The 19446-nt window shown below is 40.0% G+C and overlaps 1 protein-coding gene across 1 annotated transcript in view; it reads left to right on the top strand.

Annotated features, from left to right (window-relative positions):
• LOC102216937 (5-hydroxytryptamine receptor 2A-like) overlaps window positions 1-18961 on the top strand; it is a 161916-nt gene extending 142955 nt beyond the window's left edge. Inside the window, exons 7-10 of the mRNA XM_023345773.1 lie at window positions 13314-13477; window positions 13576-13723; window positions 14572-14807; window positions 16993-18961. Of these exons, the coding sequence (XP_023201541.1) occupies window positions 13314-13477; window positions 13576-13723; window positions 14572-14807; window positions 16993-17562 (1118 nt within the window). The 3' untranslated portion in view covers window positions 17563-18961. The remainder of the gene's footprint in view (window positions 1-13313; window positions 13478-13575; window positions 13724-14571; window positions 14808-16992) is intronic.
• The last annotated feature ends 485 nt before the right edge of the window (window positions 18962-19446 follow it).

The raw sequence follows: 19446 nt of genomic DNA, 5'->3' as shown, positions 1-19446 counted from the left end.
CAATTATTACATTTTGAATCAGGGATTTAGAAGATACACTGTATTTTAAGATTAAAAAAGCCCAAACTGAAGCCAAATCTCTTTTTATCCTTATATTCCCATCTACATACAAGTCAGAGCTAGCAACGTAGCACAGCTAGCTTCACGAAAAGCTAGAAAAGTAACAAGTTTGAAAACTAATACTGCTTTCACAAGGAATTGTCCACTTCATCTTTTAGTCACTACATCATAGCCTGTTCTTTCATTTGCCCATTTTAACACCAGACTAATAATGTTTATAGTTTATGATTGTTTTATTTGCTTGTTTGTTTTTGCTGTTGGCTTTTTGTTTAAAGATCTAAAATGTGGCGTGGGAAAAAAAGCTGTAAAACAATTACATTTTGTTATAGATGCCAGGATTTATTGTGAAGACTTGTTTTTGTGAACAAACCCTTTCAGGATTTGTTCCAAATTCAGATTTGTGCTTTCTAGCCATTATCTTCTTGTCTTTGTTTTTTGTTTGTCTGCTGGTATCAAATTCACTGACTTCTAGTGAGCTGTTTTTAAAATTTGAACTGGTTCTTCCTACACATGACTTGCCTCTTTAAAACAGTGGGAACATTCAGTGCGTTAAATCAAAGCATTGTGCATCAGACGGCGATGGGTGGGGCTGATTTGCATCATTTGATTTCCTTTTTCTTTTTCCAGAGGTAATCTATAAAGAATGGAAACCGATTTACCTTCAGGGGTTTGTGTTTTATATGGTTATGTTAATCCAACAGTGGAAATTCATCCCCCAAAGTCGAGTTTGGGAGCCTAATGTTTCATTTCGCGGACGCAAAAAAACTTTTATCATCAGGCACCTGTTCAAATTATCAGTGGAAACAGTCCAGTCGAGCTATGACAGCGCTCTCACACATTTGACTTTATAATCCCTTCTGTGAGCCAGGCGAGGCTCGTATTCGACAGTATCCGTTTCCTTTGATCTGTTTCACGTTTTTTCATCTTACAGACTTTAATGTATTTTATTTGGGGTTTTTATGTGGTAAATCAACACAAAGTGGTGCATAATTGTTAACTTTAAAGGAAAACTGGACATGATTTTCAAAATTATTTAGAAACAGAACTCTGAAAGGTGTTACATTCATTTTTGTTCAAACCGTTTCCCAACCATCTTCCCATCAATTCAGTTTCCCAGGCCCTGCTGAGGAGATGAAGACATAATGCTTCTACCATGCATAGTGTTTCCCATGTTGGCCACAAAGTTCAATTTTTGTTCACCTGTTTGTGGTTTTCTTCTACATGACTTGAGGCGATGCTGTTTGTCAACATTGGCTTTCTTTTGCTTCCCTTCCATAAAGACCCATAAAGCAGAATTGCCTTATAAAGCAATTCTGCTTGATTCTCATCTCCTTCCAGTGCTCTGTCTGGGTTTTCTTCCATTGAGCTCCATTTCTCCGGTTGAATTTTAAACGGGCCAATCAGAGAACAGAAGGATTGTTGTTGATTTTCTGTCCATAGTTTTAGCAATGTCAGCGGAGGAAGTGAACGAAGCCATTCGTTCACCACGCTTCCAAATATAGAGCAATTAAAGCTGGAGCAAGAGGTAGGTATAATCCATTTTATTCCTCTACTCCTCTTGAGTTATTTACAGCGGTTAGTAACCAGTTACAGTTATTTAGCTTCATCGAACTGGGGTCATACGTCATGCCCAGGCATTGGAAGTGGAAAAAGGCAGATTGGTGCATCCTTAGTCCAGACCCTCTGACCAAAGAAAGGCACAGAACTGGGTTTTACCAGGTTGATAAAGACCAAATCTATGGAATGTGTCTCCCACTTGAGCTGCGGATCTCTGCAGCTCCTCCAGGGTACATTTTATCGCCTTTGTGGCTGAACATGTCCAAGGGTAAAAAATTCAAAGCATGTGAATATTTTTCTGGGTATTTCTAGGTAGAATTTGCTGTTGTGTAAAAAAAATTTCTGGACAAACTTTTAAAATCTTTTAAAAATGTGAAAGTTTGACTTTAGTATCAATTTTTTATATTTTTGTTCTGTAACTAAGGTATGCTCTTATAAAGACTGCAGACTCTCTCCTGAATGTGAACTGAGAGGAACGTAAGCGGCTCACGACTCACATTGTTTGGTGCCCTTTTCATGGGGGGGGTAAAAATCGCGCCTCTTCCTCCATTTCTTTATTTTCCTTCTGTCTCGGTCGCGGTTGGGTCAGCCAGAGGGTACGTAGTCATCAACCCGCCTGTGTCTGCCGTGCGCCAGAGGAAAGGAGAAGACGCCGAGCCACCGCTCTGAGATCGACACTCTGCATGTGGCCCCGGATAATTAAGTTTGCCACATAAGATCCGGTGGTCACATGAGCTCATACACGATACATTTCGCAAGCATGAATACGACCTCCTGAGAGGGAGGCAAGTCCATCTCAGAGGAATCGGGAGTAAACCTTTTCAGGAGATTTTTTTTTCTTTTTCACAGTGATAACCAATCAATCTCCTCCCCTCTCGACTGTTCCTGTAGTGTAATAATCAAGGGAACAGATCAGTTTTCTAATTGTGTGTGTGTGTGTGTGTGTGTGTGTGTGTGTGTGTGTGTGTGTGTGTGTGTGTGTGTGTGTGTGTGTGTGTGTGTGTGTGTGTGTGTGTGTGTGTGTGTGTGCGTGTGTGTGTGTGTGGTTTCTCCAAGTGTTTGGGGATAGGATGACTTTTAAAACTTTTCACTCAACTGTCTCTCCTCCCTGTCGCTGACCTCGAGCTTCTATTGGTGCTGTTTGGTGCCCTTTAAATCCCAAGGGGCTGTCGGGTTTTAGCGCACTTACATGCATACAAGCTGCCTTCATGTATCATTATGTCCTCTAACCTTGAAGGCATCTCTACGAGACATTACTTAGCCAACTTCAAGTAAAGATTCCTGAAACGACCCATTCATGCTTATTTATATAAATAATAATAGTAATAATAGCATTTGTATCTTTAATTAAAAAAAAATCTATTATTAAAAACATGCTTTTAAATTACAATTAACTGTAAAATGATAATTAGCCACTTGTTTAATGTACCTAATCTGCACATTTCTTTCTTTTGGCGCTAGGGGCGTTTATTTGAAAGTGTTCAGAGGAAAGTAGGTAAAACAAGAGAGGGAAGACATGTGGCAAAGGTCACCAGGCCTACGGCAAGCCGTTTTAACATAAATTTGGTTTTACTGCCTTATTTTACAGATTTCTCAGATTGTTTTATGACTAGACGTTTTAGCAATTTAAGATATCTCTACTTACATCCTGACTGGTTGAAATGACATCAGATTTACCACTGAGTTGTATGGAGACTTCAATTCAAGATTTCTACAATGCATCACTGACTATCTCAAATACACATTTCAGATCTCTACAATTAAACTATGACTTGTCATAAAGTAAATTCAGGATATCTGGATTTTAGTTTTGACTAGTCATAATTCTAATTAGATATCCCAAATGACTCCATAATTCAAGATATCTTAAATGTGTTTTTGGATTTGACTAGCGAAATTTAAATTATAGATATCTTTAAAGCAAATAATGACTAAATTATTATAAATTAAAGATATCTTGAACTGTAATTTTGACTAGTCAAAATTCCTTTTCCGACATCTCCAAATGAATTAGAGATATCTTCAATTACATAGTTTTTCTATAAACGATATCTTAAATTAACATTCTGACTAGTCTGAATGACATTACTCATATCTTGAATATGTATGCTGTATAGTCAAAACGTCACAGACTTACAGATGTCTTCGGAGTGGAACGAAAACTGGAACGAGAGTTGGACCACACAGGTCCTCTGGAACTGGACCAGACGATACCACTGGAACACAAGACTTCTGGAACAGACGGGCTGAAAGCCTCCAACAGAAATCCACAGAGAACTCGGAACGTTCTAAGATTGTTGCAAGGGGAAAATCAGGGTAAAAAATGTAAAATTGTGCCATGTCAACTTGGACACACCAACATGCAGAAGCCCCCCCTCCTAACACCGACCTCGGGCCGCAGTAAAATTGCCAAGTCTTGACCGGTCCGTGGTGATAAAAAGTTTTGGGACCACTGCTTCAGAAGACTGCTTGACACTGGAGGTGATCCTTCCTGCACACAGCAACAACATCCACCAACTTTTTGAAGATACTTGGCGGAAATTGCAACATTTAATTTCCTTTTAAATGTTGCGGATGCATATTGGATCACTAGCAATACAAATATTTTTTTTCTAATTCTGACATATATCAAGTAGTTATCAGTAAAATCTACGTAGCTGCTCGTTTTTACAGTCAGAGGAATAGATAAAAGTTTAAAAAGAGTGTCACATTTATGTCTTCAAGTCTCCACATTTGCTCATTTATCAGCTATTTACCAGAGAGTCGGGGAATAGCTGTGGAGGGAGGTCTATGAGACAGACAGGCTGCACAAAGATGCTTAATAAGTTGTCTCTCAAACATCCAGCTGGTGTCAAAGGGCGTGATAAAAGCTGATGAGAATTTTGTGCTTTGTGTTCGGCCAAAGAGATCATTTCACGCTGATAAGCAACTTAGAGTAAGTGATGACAGCTCGTGGTTTAGGAAAAACGTACAAACAAGAGTAATAATTATCATGTTTGGAGTGTACTATATTACGCAGATCACATTAGCTTAGCATAAAGATCTTGAAATGGAATGTGTCAGTCATGATTGGCCTTGTTTGGAACTGTGGTGTTTATCTGTCTATTGAACCCTGGAGAGCAAATATTCAGCATAGTGAGTCAAAGTGCGCTTCTTCATTTCAACCTCGTCAATGACACAGCTAATCAGGAACTACTGGTTACCGTTGGCTACACTGTCTCTGTTGGCATACAAACAATTTGTAACACAAAATATGGAGAGACCTGTGTTTTTGTTTGTTTTTCCGCTGATATTTAACTAAAATATGTCTGAATTTATATTTCCAATGAAACATACGACCTTGCAAAAGTATTCACACCCTCACACTTACACAAACCTGAAAACTGCAGGTTTTCATTGAAGATATTGAACCGTTGAACAGATGTGAATATTTATATTATTTATCTGTCCAATGATCGTTTTTATTTTACTGACATTTCACCAACAAAACATAATAATAAAGTAAGACTTTCGTATTTCTAAGTGTAAACACGATACCTTATTAACAAATATACTTACTCAAATACATGGTGACTGAGACTGAAAAGGAGCATGATGAAGTTTAACTTATATAATCACACCTCTTTTCCATTCAGTAATTCATAACATAAATAGTCTTCCCATTTCTCATATCCCTTCTCATATTAGATTGCCCATATTTAACATGAGGTTTCCAACAGATCTTATTATGAATCAATACTCCCAAAACCGAATTTCAATAACTCTCTCCACTTTCACACGATCAATTATTATTTGTAAATCGCTATCCCCTTCACAGTTCCCGAATAACATGAACTTGGTTTTATCTAAATTTAGTGATAATTTATTAATATCAGACCACTTTTTCAATTCATGTAGATCTAAATTAATGATGTTCTCACTTTAATCTTTGTTTTAATATGTAGCGTCGCTGCTGGCTCCCTGTTTGTATTGGGACTTTTTTGGCCTCCTCTGTGATTCTGTACGTTCATATTTGCTTTTAGATGTTTTCCTGTTGGCCTTTCGTTAAACCCCTCAAGAGGCTCCGCAGCACAAACACTCAGCGATGACTGAGATCAGAGAGAGCTTACATCGATCAATACTGTGGGATTAGCAATGAAACATCCAGTCTTTGGTCCATTACGTCCCCACAGAAATATTTTCTGTTTCCTTTTGTCTTTTTTACTCTTGGCCTTGTGTTGTTTCTGTCTGCTGTCTCTTTGGGTCCAGTTGGCCTGAGGTGCCGCCTCTCCAGTACTAATCTACACGAAAGTTTCCTCTTTTGTCATGGATTAAAAAAAAAAAAAAAGCCCCCAGGCGTGCTGAGTCTGTCGGTCGACAGGCAAAATCTTTCGCGAGTTGAAATGTCTCTCAAAGGAGTTTCTTTTCACAGCACGTTCTTTAGTACAGAGTTCAAAATGAAAAGTTTACACAATTTTACTTAGAACAGCAACAATTTTCTGATTCTTACGTCCTGTTTTTGCTGCTGTCTTCCCACTGCTTGAGTTTTAATTATGGGACGTTCATGATTAAAGGCTGGTTTTATCAAAGAGTTTAAAGGGGCAGTATTAAATAAAATCAACTTTCTTGGGCTACACATCATGTTATAGTGCTACTTCCTCACCAAAAACAAACCTGGAGTGTTTCTTTGATTCATTCATGTATTTTTGAGAAATTCTTTAATCCCCCATTCAACCATTCAGCTGTGCAAAACGCCTGGTTGGAACTAGCTCCACCTTTGAGGTGCAGTTTCTAAGTGTTTGAGCCTCACAGAGAAGGACCTCAGCCCCGCGACTCCCCCACTCAGCTCCTTAAGACTAGCACCTGGTGGAACTGCATGTATGCTGAGCTCATTATAGGAGCTACTTATCAGTGAAATGCTGGTAAAGACGTTGAAGGGTTAATGGAAGAGCCATGTTGCGATGACTTCCTGAAGACAGAGTTTCAGAAAGAGTAGGAGCTTCTTAAAGAGACAGAGGCCCAATTTCAAGACATTAAATTACAAAATCTAAATTTTTTTAAGTCATATTTGATATAGGCTATACATAGTTTTTATAATAAGTGAAAGCAACATATTTACTTGATTGTGCTATAAAATGGCACTGTGTAAGTGGAATTCAACAAATGCACTAATTTTTTTTTTTTACTGAGGTTTGCCGACATTTGGTGGTGAATTTACATTTCGCTTCGAACTGCAATCTACTGTATGTATCTCAATAACACTTTTTCATTAATATTGGATAAAGTAGGTTACTGCTAAGAACAGAAAAGTCTCTGGAGAGCTGGATGCAATGTAGCAACATATCAGATACTAATGGTGCTTTGTACAACTATAAAACAATAACTATAAACATAATGCAATAATTCTCATATTCAGTTTCCTTTATATCAAGCAAAATAATGTGTTGAAGTGCTTAGCGTGTATATTTTTCCACATACTTCAACAAATATATTTTAACAGTCATTTTTAAATCCAGAAATAAATAAAAGTTTACTCTGAGCGATCAGTTCAGAAATGAAGAGGCAGTGGGATCTTGAACAAAACATAGCGTGGATCTCGGGGTAAAGCAAAACAAAGCATATTTTCTAACCACACCGTACTGCTTTGAAAGTTGTTGTTTTTTTTTTTGTATTATTATTATTTGCTAAATGCAGCCGAATCATCTGTTGGTCCCCTCCTTTCTTCCTTGTGTAGTCGTTCACGGCCCAGCGCCTTTGTGAGATAAGACACGTCGCGTCTTCCTCTAGCCATTTCGTTGACCCCAGTAAAGGTTCCTCACTTCTGCCTGCTGCTATGATTGAGGTCCGAGAGGTCTCAGAGCAATCGATGCAGAAAGATTATCAATGAAACATGCAGCAGGAGATCTCTGCAGCCGTTCTCACGTGTGCAGTAACACCGGCTGTTTTACTTGGAGGTTGTTTATGTTTGATCGGTTTCTACAGTAGATCTCAGGAGTGTTTGAGCATTTCAGGTTGTCACTATGTAGAGCTTTTATGGATGCAAGTTATTTCAATGTTTTTATCTGTAATATTTGTAAGGTATCAGTCAGGAGAAGGGTACAAAATTGTTCCAAAGCATAAGTACAAAGAAATGGCACATTCCGTCATCTGTCATTGGAGAAAATATGATCAGCACCGAATAGGGATGGGCATTTATCATACTGTTTATCATTTATTGTTATAAATTTCTTAAAAGTTTTGATTTATCGTTGTTACAATACATTCTAGTTAATGTTTAAAGTCCTTCAAAACTGTATTGTTGGAATTATGTTTTATTATTTTCTCCACTGTTCAATGAGAGCATCAATAAATTAGAAAATATGATTAAGTGCAGTGACTGTGTGCGTATTAGTGACACTTGCAAACATTAAAAATGGGAATGTTTTTCAAGAGCAGTATTTCTGTTTGTGGAGCTATGAATGCTGTGCCATGCAATCACAGCCATACAGGTTACCGAAGAAAAAAAAATAAAAAAAGAGTGTTCAATAGTTCACATCATCACTAATGTCGTTATCACCATATTTTTATTGGGATCTTTTATTACGGAATATCGTGATAAAATCTTACGTCCATATCGCCACTGCAAACATCGAAGTTTTGCAAAATAAACTAACCGAGGTACAAACAGCTCCTCCTAGTGTCAAAACTTTTTTTTTATCTAAAAACAAGAAATTGTCTTGTTTTTCCATTGACCAAATTTATTTTCAAAATCTCAAAGGCAGCACACAAACATATCAGACTTTCCAAGCAAATGAGCTAGAGTTAAATTCGTTACTGACACCTTTAGTCTCCTCTTAGCGTTTACAGGGGGGAAAAAAACTCGCAAACTTTCAAAACCATTTCCATAAATTCCTCAAATACAGAGCTGAGATCTTACCAAGCATTTCCTCGCTTTTTGCCGCTCTCCTTCCTGGAGTTTTTCTTTTGCTGCCTGCACCCTGCTGATGTTGCAGATCTCGATCTCGTGCTACAATAATCTAACTCCAGCAGCCTGCCGCGGTCATGTCACGAGAAGCCACAAAGCGAGCGCGTCAGCTTTATGTTTATTGTGTCTGTTGTGTATTCTGTGGATTTACAGAGAGTCGCTGCAGCTTGGCCAGAAATCTGCCATGACCTAAAGGAATGGAATCTGCTGGCTCTTAGGACCAAATTAAACAGCTCAGCAAGAAGTTTAATATGTGACTGTCAGAAGTTACATTGCAAAGTGCCTTATGAAATAGCCAGAAGAAGCCCATTAGGCACTTATCTGTCGTGAGGAGCTGCTTCGCCCAAATTACAATATCAATTCACTTAGAACCCAAGGCCATCCAGATGCTTCCAATTTTATGTGATCTTCTTGTAATTTAATGAGGTACAGAGCAAGTTTTTTTATGGCGTGTAGGGAGCTGAGGGGAGGCTGGAGTAAGTTGAAACGGCATTTTAAAGCATTTTCTCCTGACCCGTTGTTTTACATAGTCCTTGAATAAGTGAATGAATCCTTTCACCGGGCCATGAGTCAGATCTATAGACACGCTGTACCGTGACGTCGCACACGCAAGATCCCAGCTCCATGCTGGAGGGCCACAGAAATGCTAGTCGTTAATGACTGCCATTGGTTTTAGCTTTAGGTGATCAGCCACCTGAGATTGTGATTGACAGCGCTAAAACCCGCCTCCTGCCTCTGATTGGTTGTTTCTAGATAGAACTGGAAGAAAGCAGAGGAAATAACTTTTTCACAGATTATCTCTCATGCCATACTTTCACAACATAGTGACAGTTTTAACAAATATGTAAAAGAATATATTTTTTATAAAAGTTACATACTGCAGCTTTAATTTCACTTAGGAGAGGACGGGTCAGGAGGGACGTGGCAACAGATATCTGTAATTTAAATTCAAGTTAAGGTAAAACTGTTTGGACTGTTTCCAGTCCAGACAGGAGGCTGGTTTTTTATCATCATTTTATAAAGATTGTTTGAATTTCTGTCAATAATACATTGTTTTTATTGTGTAATTGTAAAACACAACAAAAATTGTAAAAGAGAGAAATCCACATAGACTTCCTGGAATGATGCTAACTAGCTGGTGACAACCAAACAGTAGTCTGTAGCTAAGCTAACTATGCTAAATGGCTGATAATCTCACACAGTCTACCCACCTCTCTAGGAGAAAAACTGGCTTACAAATTAACACTCTTGTCTTTTTATCTCTCTATTTTTTTTTTTAATAAACCAGACTTTATTATTTTTCTTAGCAGCATAGTAACTACAACAGTCATTCTGGTCTTCCACTGACTGCTGCTGAACACCGTTGTCAGGAGCGCTAAGCAGGAACGAATCGTTTCATGCAGATCCAGGGGAGGCTTCAGCGCAAATATGGATGTCTGCTTTTTAGTCTAGGAGGGATAACATTTAATTTTTACTGCAGAAAACATTTGTAAAAACACAATATGATTAATTTTGTAATTGACAGGGCGCCAGTTTTTTTCTCTTTCTATGAACCAAAAACTTTCCCCCCGTATATAGCGCCCTTGCCTACATGTCCAGGTTTTATTTTGTTAGCAGAGTTGCGTTACCGCGGGAGCAGGTATTGATAGCACCTGAAATATTGATCATCTGCCCTCTAACGTTGTGTGCGTGCATGAAATTTCCAGATGTAAACAATAACATGTAATGTGTCTATAAATCCAGGAGGGTTTTACTCATGCACAACATATAAACAGGCAGAAGTATACTATGGTGTACAGGATGCTTGTAAATTGGAATTGGATGTTTGTGCCGGCCGGGTCAGGAACAGCGGCGGAGAAAACAATGCACCTTGCCCTTACCTGCCCTCACATGAACCATGATTCAGCTCAAGGACTAGCATGACCTGCTGTGTAGCTCTCACCCTCAGGAGATTTTTTTTTTTCCCTCTCACTGAGGGGTTCCTTTGTTTCTCAGATCAGCCAGATATTTTCAACCTCACAAGAAATCCTTTCAAATCAGACCAGGCACATTAGTCAGTGTTATTATCAGAGGTCAAAAAGCCCACTGGGGCTTCAAAGGCTTGTTCTTACTGCAGTCTTTTATCAGCGCTGTCCCCCAGCAGCAAAAATGCACCTTCACGAGCGTCCATTAAACTCTAATACATTATAAAAACGCTAACAGCATGTTGATTTATTACAGGTGCGGCTCTCATTACCTGCTTAATGTGTTATTCTGCCGTACGTTATGATTATTTACTTTCATTTCCCGAAATATAGAGACTTCACAGCCTAATGGATAGAACAACAAATATGTTTGGGTTGTTATTAGAGGAGATGATATTGTGTTTTCTCCTCATTTTTTGTGGTCATTACTTGGTTGTTATGACACAAATAGGTGTTTTTAACTTTAATATGTTGTGGAAGCCATTTTTGTTTAAACATTAGTTTATTTTATACGATGAGGAAAAGCCTCAGCTAAGACTTATGAGCATGTTTATAATTACTAGCATGCAAGCTCTGCTAATAGGCTAATTTGGTCTGATTTAGCTCTCATAAAATGCTACAACTATAGCAACATTACATATACCAGAGCATTTTTATTTAAAGAATGCACCTTTACACACTTCTTTTATTTTATTGGATATCTCAACAGATTTATTAAATCAGACTGTTTGAAACATGGCTAACAAGAAGTTAACTAGAAAAGCATCTCATGTTTAGTCTACAAGAACCTGCTATCATAGCAAACAATTACTGTAACCTGTATTATCTTTTATCTGAGGTCTTTGTGGATAGAAAATTAGCTTTGCTAATGCAGTAATAAGACAAAAAAGCTACAATAGTGATACTAAATTCAAGGTTTTTTTTGTCACTTAGATTTTTAGACAATAAATTGACTGAATATCTTAGATAGCCCGAGTTAAGGAAAAGTTTGGTTCTAAAGCCTAAAGAAAAAGCCGTACTGACCCTATATGACAACTATATGTCACAACCAGCTAGCAGCTTGTTGTGCATTCCTTGCCAGAAACAATGACCATCATGTGTTTGCTGTAACTGGGAATGAATCTTTTACACTTTACCTCATTCACTCTCCCAGCAGTCTGAAAACTTCTGATTTTCTGGTTAACACCCAAGCTGCTGCAGTAAATCGTTGTCTTTTTTGTATGCGAACAGAAAAAAAGAAAGTGAAACTTAGTGTTGCTTTTCTGTTGCTTTCCATTGGTTTATGTGCATGCATAACCATGGTGCATTTAATTAATATCTTCACCCTAACCCTGAACTCATCCATTGCTTTTTCAAGCTTTGACTTTTTTCTTTTTTTTTTTCAAATGATATCTCATTATGTGACCGGGCGCTCTGCATGGTGTGCCTTTCTTGCACAGTCCAAACACATGATTTTTTTTTTAACCCTCCAAGAGGTCTTTTTGTGGGCTCTAGTCTCTTATATGAAAGTAGGCTGACAGGAAAGGGAGAAGGAGAGGGCGGAAGTCATGCGGCAAATATCGTCAGGTCCGGGAGTCGAACCCACAACAGCCACGTCGAGGACTTAAAGCCTCCAAACATGGGTCGCGCTATCCCCTACGCCACCAAGGCACGCCCTAAACACATGATTTTAAGGTTACGTTGTCACTTTAAATTCCCCCGACAACACTGCATGGACGAGTGGGTGTAGACAATGGGTGGATGATCAGTTGACCCCTGGTCTTTGAAATGCTCCAGTCACATCCTAAAACTTTATGCGTGCATTAGACAGTACTGAAGGAATGCAGCTTAGGCATTCAACATGAAAGACACAGTATTTATCGTTTAAAGCTTTGACTAGGATTCACATTCCCTCCATCCGCCTTTGAATGCTAAATCGTCTGATTTTGGACCAGCAGTATCGTTTTGGCAGCAGCAGGCAGCCAAAAATTTGACTTTCAAATCTTTGCACACTACTTCGGCATTCCCCACTTGTCTGTAATTTTTCACACTTTGGTTACTTCTCAGTGTTGGAAAGCCTCCATCGTATGATTGCACTGTTGCCAGTACAGATCACTTGGTTCAGAACAGACTCCACAATAGCCGAGTTTGATCCCTGGCCTTTGTGCCTCACTACATGGTACCATACTTACAACAATAGATGTTTTCATGGTGCCTCTCCTTTTACCAAGAATAAATTTGTTTTCGTGTTGTTGTTTTTTTGTGTGCAAAAACACAAAATCTTACCAAGTATTTTTGGTTTAGTTTCTAGTTTAAATATCGTAGTACACTTGAAATGAGACAAAACTAACTTACAAGTCACTTTTGAGCAAGATATAGGAGCTTGTTTGGTGAAAAAGTACTAACTATAGGTGAAATAATCTGCCCATGTTATAAATTAAAATATCTTGGCAGATTACTTCAAAATTAATTAATTATTTACTTAAAATCAAAACTAACTTGATGAAAAGTTAGTTTTGTCTTAGCTTAAGTGTGTTGAGATATTTACACTAGAAACCAGACCAAAAATACTTGGTAAGATTTTATGGGAAAAAGATGTACAGCAGAGTATAAAAATATACAGTCTTGGAAACAACATATTGAGGCACATATATGGTCAAGTTAGTAGCCTGTACATGATTAATCTGGAAAACGACCAAATAAATTGACTTTAAAATCTGCTTTGACAAGAAGGGACATCTGACTAAAGACGAAACGAGTGTGCAGCAATAAAATCTTAAACATCCACTTCCTGCTCTGTTTCTCTCCAGGCGTGTCAATGCCCATCCCAGTGATCGGTCTCCACAACGAGGACAAGGTTTTTGTCAATGGCAGCTGCGTCCTCAACGAGGAGCGCTTCATACTGATTGGTTCTTTTGTGGCCTTCTTCATCCCGCTGGTCATCATGGTGGTGACTTACTGCCTCACCATACAGGTAACCAGTTCAGGAGCCGACGCGACGTGCCTGTATCCCTTCAAACCCGCGTTCCTGTGCTCTGTTATCTCCTCATCATCCGGTCTGATCCTCCGTAGGTGCTCCAGAGGCAGGCCACGGTCTTCCTGTATGAAGCAAAGTCTTCTTCCCAGCAGCCTTTGAGCGCACCAGCAATCACACTGCAGCCTCCACCGAGCCCCTTCCACCTTCCACAAATCAACACTCTTTCCCCTCCAAACTCACAAGGTAACCACCGATCACGACACAAAGTCTGGACATAGATCACTGCGTGTTATTTGTCTCTTAAAGGGGCAGTATTAGTTATTTTCCAGGCACCCGGTGAGATTTTATATCACAATCAAGTAGCTACGGTACTTTACAGACCACCAGGGTGGACTAAGCTCTTCCTTCGAGGACGAAGCTCCTCCTCCAAGCTGCAGTTTTCAATTTTCAAAGCTTCCACCACAGAGAAGCCCACTCCCATGATTTCCCCTACTCGACTCCTTCAGACTAGTCAGCAGCAATTAGCAAACACCTGATGGAACTGCCCATCTGCTGAGCTCGTTTACGAGCTACTGCTCTGTGAACCGCTGGTAAAAATGTTAAAGGATTAATAGAGGAGCCATGTTGTAAAGACCACCTGAAAGAGCAGAAGTTTTTAAAGAGACTGAGGCACAATTTCAAGGTGTCAAATTATGAAGTCATATTTGATATATACAGCATTTTTATATAAGCTGAGTTTCTCGTAGTTGCTTGATTGTGCTATAAAATGGCACCACGTGTCTGGAAAATGCGTAGTGCTGCCCCTTTAAAGTAGCTGTACTTTCTTAAAAGGCAAATGAAATATTGACATTTGACATAAGGACAAAAAAAACATGTTTTATATGTGTAAAATAAAACTTATACTCTTTCCCCAACTGAAAGCAACTGAAAATTTTATATTGTCACACCAGCGGTAAGACACACATCTAGTTTCTTGGTAACTGAATTATTAATTCCCGTAATTAATTTCTGTATTGAATGCATAGTTTCCCCTTTTTTACCCTCGAACCCCACAGATCCTTGTATTTTCTCTGTTTTTTTTCCTGGGACAGAACTGAAGCCGCCGCCGCTCCAGAGCAGACGGAACACGCTGAGCTGCCTGAAGGGCCCGGAGCCCAGCATTCTGCTCAGCGCCTCCGCCTCAGACAGCCTCAGCATCATTCCCAGCTCCGAGGCCGCGTCGCAGCTCAGCTCTCCGGCCGCCGGGCCGGGCCGGAGCGATGCCTCGGGTTGCCATGGGAGGCGAGGGATGATGCAGGCCATAAAGAACGAGAGGCGGGCCTCCAAGGTGAGAAGGGAAGCTGCAGCTAGAACCTAGGATTGGCAAGACAACAAACACGAATGAATACTTTTCTCTTTTTTCCTTATTTGTTTTGTATGACAGATTATTAGGGCCAGGCTAAATAAAAAATATGACTTTAGAGAATAAAGTCATACAAGATTAATAACGTTATGAGAATAAAGTCGTAGTTTATTTTCATAATACTATGACGATATGGCATAGTATTATGTCATATTTTCCTACAACTTTATTAGTTATATCTTGACTATTCTGATAATTGTGTTGTTTTATATACATAGTATTGTTCCCACAAACTCGTAAATAATATCCAGAGACTCTTGACTGGGTTTTTCTTTTGCCCCAAGAACTACCATTTTTACAGTTTAAATGACCCAGATAGAGAAAAAAACATCACTGAAAATGGAAAAACTCAGCAAAATAAGGAAGTGAGAGGAGCAAATGCAGGATGTGGAACAAGGACGCGAACAGACAGGCTGACGGAAGGATCCAGAAACAAACAAAGAAAATCCAGGAGCTTAAATACTGAAGACTGTTGACACAGAAGACAGGTGGTGCAGCAGGAACAGAAGGCAAACAGGTAGACAGATGGAAGATGAGTAATGGAGATCAGGAGCTGAACAGATCCAACCAACCAGGGGGGGAAATACCAACACTGATCCGAGTGTCACAAAAAGCAGAACACAAGAACAAACAAAATACAGGAGACTGGACAGTATATGGCAAGACATAAATTGACATAAACAAACAAGGACATGACCAATATTCAAAGAAATAAGAAAACCAAATTACAAAGAGCAATTATCTACAATGATCCACGATGTCTTTAAAGTTTTAGTAAATCCTGGAAGTGAATGTCAGATGGAACTTCTTTCAAAAAACAGTTTTCCTGTAACGTTAAGTTGTTTCTCCACCATTAGCACATTTAGCAGCACGCACATGAGGTTGATTGACAGCGCCAAGAACCTCCTCCTGGCATTTTTTACAACTATATAGATTTATAAAAATGTTTTATAAAAGTTACATACCCAAGCTTCAAACTTTTATGTCAAGAAAAACTGATCACAGTTCTTAAAAACATTACACCTGTAAGATTTCTGGCTTCAATGATGTGGAAATGTCTGCTGTCGCGAGACAAGCTAAAGAAAACCTCCAGCTAAAACAAACCTTGAGCTGCTGCAGTCACAATCCCTTCCGTCCGCCGCAGCCGCCTCTGTCGCCGTATATCTGTGTCATTCTGTAAAACTAGGATAGGTGAATTTTTCTGACGCGGACGTTTTCCAACAGCGGATTTAGAAATATTTCTTCTAGAATATTCAGTGCAGTTCACGTCACATGCTATCAAATCCTGTCAGGCACTTTGAGTAACGTCAGAAAGCTTGGAGTGCTGCCAGAGTCGAGCAGAGCGGTGACTGAATTCAAATTCCTCTTTAATGACAAAGAGGCACAAAGCTCATACACCTACAACCAACTAGGCATAACATTATGACCACCGTGGTCACAAAGTTCTTCATAAGACGGGTAAATCCAACAAAGTACACAGCAATTTAGAATAGAGGAAACAAACTGCGATACAATCAAGTGCAACTCAAAGCTTTTTGGAATGAGAAGGTCTCTAGCTCTTTTTAAAAGCCTATTTAGTCTGTTTTAATTTAACTTTAGTTAGGTTGTCTAGGAAGTCCAGTTTGTTTTGGGAGGTGTGAATTCGCAGGCAAACTCTGGTCTGCCTACAAAACTCTGTTTCGGTTCAATTAAAGTGAAGCCTGGCGCGGTGCGAATGCATTTGTGGGTCAAGCGGACCGGAGAATGCTCGAAAACCTACCACTGGGGATAGGAGGATGATGGTGCGTCATGTTTTTTAATGACTCATCGCATGAACATACTTATTCACGTGCAATTTTAGTTGTTTTTTTTTTTTATCAACATTAGTAGATCAACAAAGTTTTGCACTCGTTTGTAATTTGTAATGGAAACGCAACTGTAGAAAGGTAACAGTAGACAGGGCATCACCGTTTGTGCCATGCTGACTCAAGTTCTCTGCTGAAACAACCAACAACGGGCAAGTGTTTGATGAACCGCGTGTTTGTGTGTGGATCACCAACCTGGAGGGACATTAAAACCACATTTTGTCCTTTTATTAGCATACTAACTTCTCCCCTCACTTTTGCTCCAGGTCCTGGGAATTGTCTTTTTCCTCTTCCTTGTCATGTGGTGTCCGTTCTTCATCACCAACGTCACCTTTGTCCTGTGCCGCGACTCTTGCAACGAGTCGCTGCTCCACGATCTCCTGAACGTCTTCGTCTGGGTGGGTTACATCTCCTCCGGGGTCAACCCTCTGGTCTACACCCTCTTCAACAAGACCTACAGGAGAGCCTTCTCCAACTACATCAGGTGCCAGTACAAAGCCGGGGCTAATGCGGCGGGACAAGGTGGCAAAACCCTCCTCACGCCCCAGCAGTGCCCGTCGCACGCCGTCACCCCTCTGTTGATGGGCGGCCACGACAAATCAGGGGTGGACCGCAACAGTAACTGTCGCAACGGCAGCAGGGGAGACAACGGGAGGCTGACGGTGGACCCGGAGGACACGACAGACGACGGGACGCAAATCGGATTAGTGTCGCAGAGCCTGTCGGAATGCCACAACGCCGGCACGCTTTCGGAAACGGAGCCAGAAACGGAGATTGAGCAGGAGCTGTCGCTCATCAGCTACCCTCCCCCCAGAGAACACACGAGCAGCGTGTGACTGCATGGTCACCCCCTTTTGTTCCGACTTCAACCTCCTCACCCGGGAACTATTACGAGGAGAGCTGCTGAATTGCACCAGCTGTATTCCGGACGTCAAGGAAGCAGAGGGCGGAAAGGTGTCGGAAGAGAAAAATAACCCTCAACATTCCAAACACGTTTGCTGTCAGCTTCGCCAAAACGTTCGGTCTCATACCATGAAGCTCAGGTTTTGACTTGTGGGGTTGATGTGTTCATCAACCAAACCTTGTGTTGCATTTCATGGTGATTGAGGTATCGAGCGAGGCAAGGGACAAAGTGAAGTGGGACTCGCTGTTAACCTGGTATGAAGTCAGGCGGCCCCTCCTGGAGTCCCACTGACGCGGGTTACAGAGCCAAACGGGCCCCCCACGGAGTCCAACTGTGACTTCGACCCCTCGCAGAGAGTGAAGACACGGTCCGAGCAAACTCAACCAAATACACATCTGAAACAGTCAAGCTTGACTGGCTGAACCTTTTCACACTGCTCAGCTGACAGAGTCTACAGAGGAGACTCTTCATAAAGGCTGCAGTGAAAGTTTTCCCTGAGAGGACAGAGATGAAGGAATGTACAATCATGTCTAGGCTCCGGTGGACTCACAGTGCCATCTAGTGGTCATGGAAATATCTTCCGTTGACCAAAGTAGATAAAAGAGCTAAAAGTAAAAGGGGGAAAAATAAAAATAAAAAATTTAAAAAGGCAGAGTCCTTTCACCTTTACTGCTTCTGTCGTCAAATACAACCACTTTGGAGACTCACAGCTTCCAAAATGTTTTTACTGAAATCCACAAATAAAGTTTAAACTAAAGCGGGGGGAAAATGTTTTTGATAGAGTGCACAACTATTTTACAGATTGTCTTTAATAGGAACAAAGCATATGAATTTTTTTACACTAGCCATTTGAAATAGTCATGGTTTTTATCAGCTAGTCTTAAATGTCGAGGTTTATATGCCCATGTCTCCATCTCTTCCTTTGTTTTCTACTCTAGAAGAAAAGCATGGCAGTCCGCAACGTTACTTAGTGTTCAGCTGTAGTACAAGCAAGAGCTGAAAAAAGAACATTTTCTGTCTGCTTACACCATGAAATGGATCTACTTTACCTGATCAGTCTCTTCATCTCTGTTAAGATGTGTGTCACTGAAAAACAACAAAATACAGACAATATTCAAATCAACATCAAAAATCTGGTACAGTGCCTTTCAAAAGGATTCACAACCCTTGAACTGTTTTAGATGTTTTAATCTTCACAAGCAAAAAAGTTTAGTGTAGTTAAAGGGGCAGTATTATGTATTTTCCAGGCATAAAGTGCTATTCTGTAGCACAAAAAACTGATATAAAAATACTATATATATTTAATATAACCTAAAAGAAATTTGACTTTGTAATTTAACACCTTGAAATTAGACTTCTGTCTCTTTAAGAATCTTCTGCTCTTTCTGAAACCCATTATTCAGGAAGTCATCACAGCATGGCTCCTCTATTAACCCTTTAACAATATTTTTACCAGACTTGCTCTGAGTAGTGGCTCCTATAATGAGCTCAGCTGATGCGCAGTTCCACCAGGTGTTTGCTAATTGCTGCTAGCTAGTCTGAAGGAGCTGACTGGTGGAGTCACAGAATGTGTGATTTGTGAGGTGGAAGTTTGGAAACTTTGAAACTGCAGGTTTAGAGGAGGAGCTGCATCTGGAAGGCGGGTCTAGCTCCACCCAGGCGTTTTGCACAGCTGAATGGTTGCCATGGGAGATTTCTCAAACTGTATTTTAAGGGAAAAATAGCTTTGAACAATATTGAATCAGGCTGACTCAGTTCACACGCCTTTAGACTCTAATCTTTTTAAAATGGCATAATATTTTCCCTCCAGTTCAAA

This window comes from Xiphophorus maculatus, chromosome 14 (assembly GCF_002775205.1).
Source record: "Xiphophorus maculatus strain JP 163 A chromosome 14, X_maculatus-5.0-male, whole genome shotgun sequence".
Classification (NCBI taxonomy): Eukaryota; Metazoa; Chordata; class Actinopteri; order Cyprinodontiformes; family Poeciliidae; genus Xiphophorus; species Xiphophorus maculatus.
This window is presented reverse-complemented; position numbering and strand designations above follow the sequence as displayed.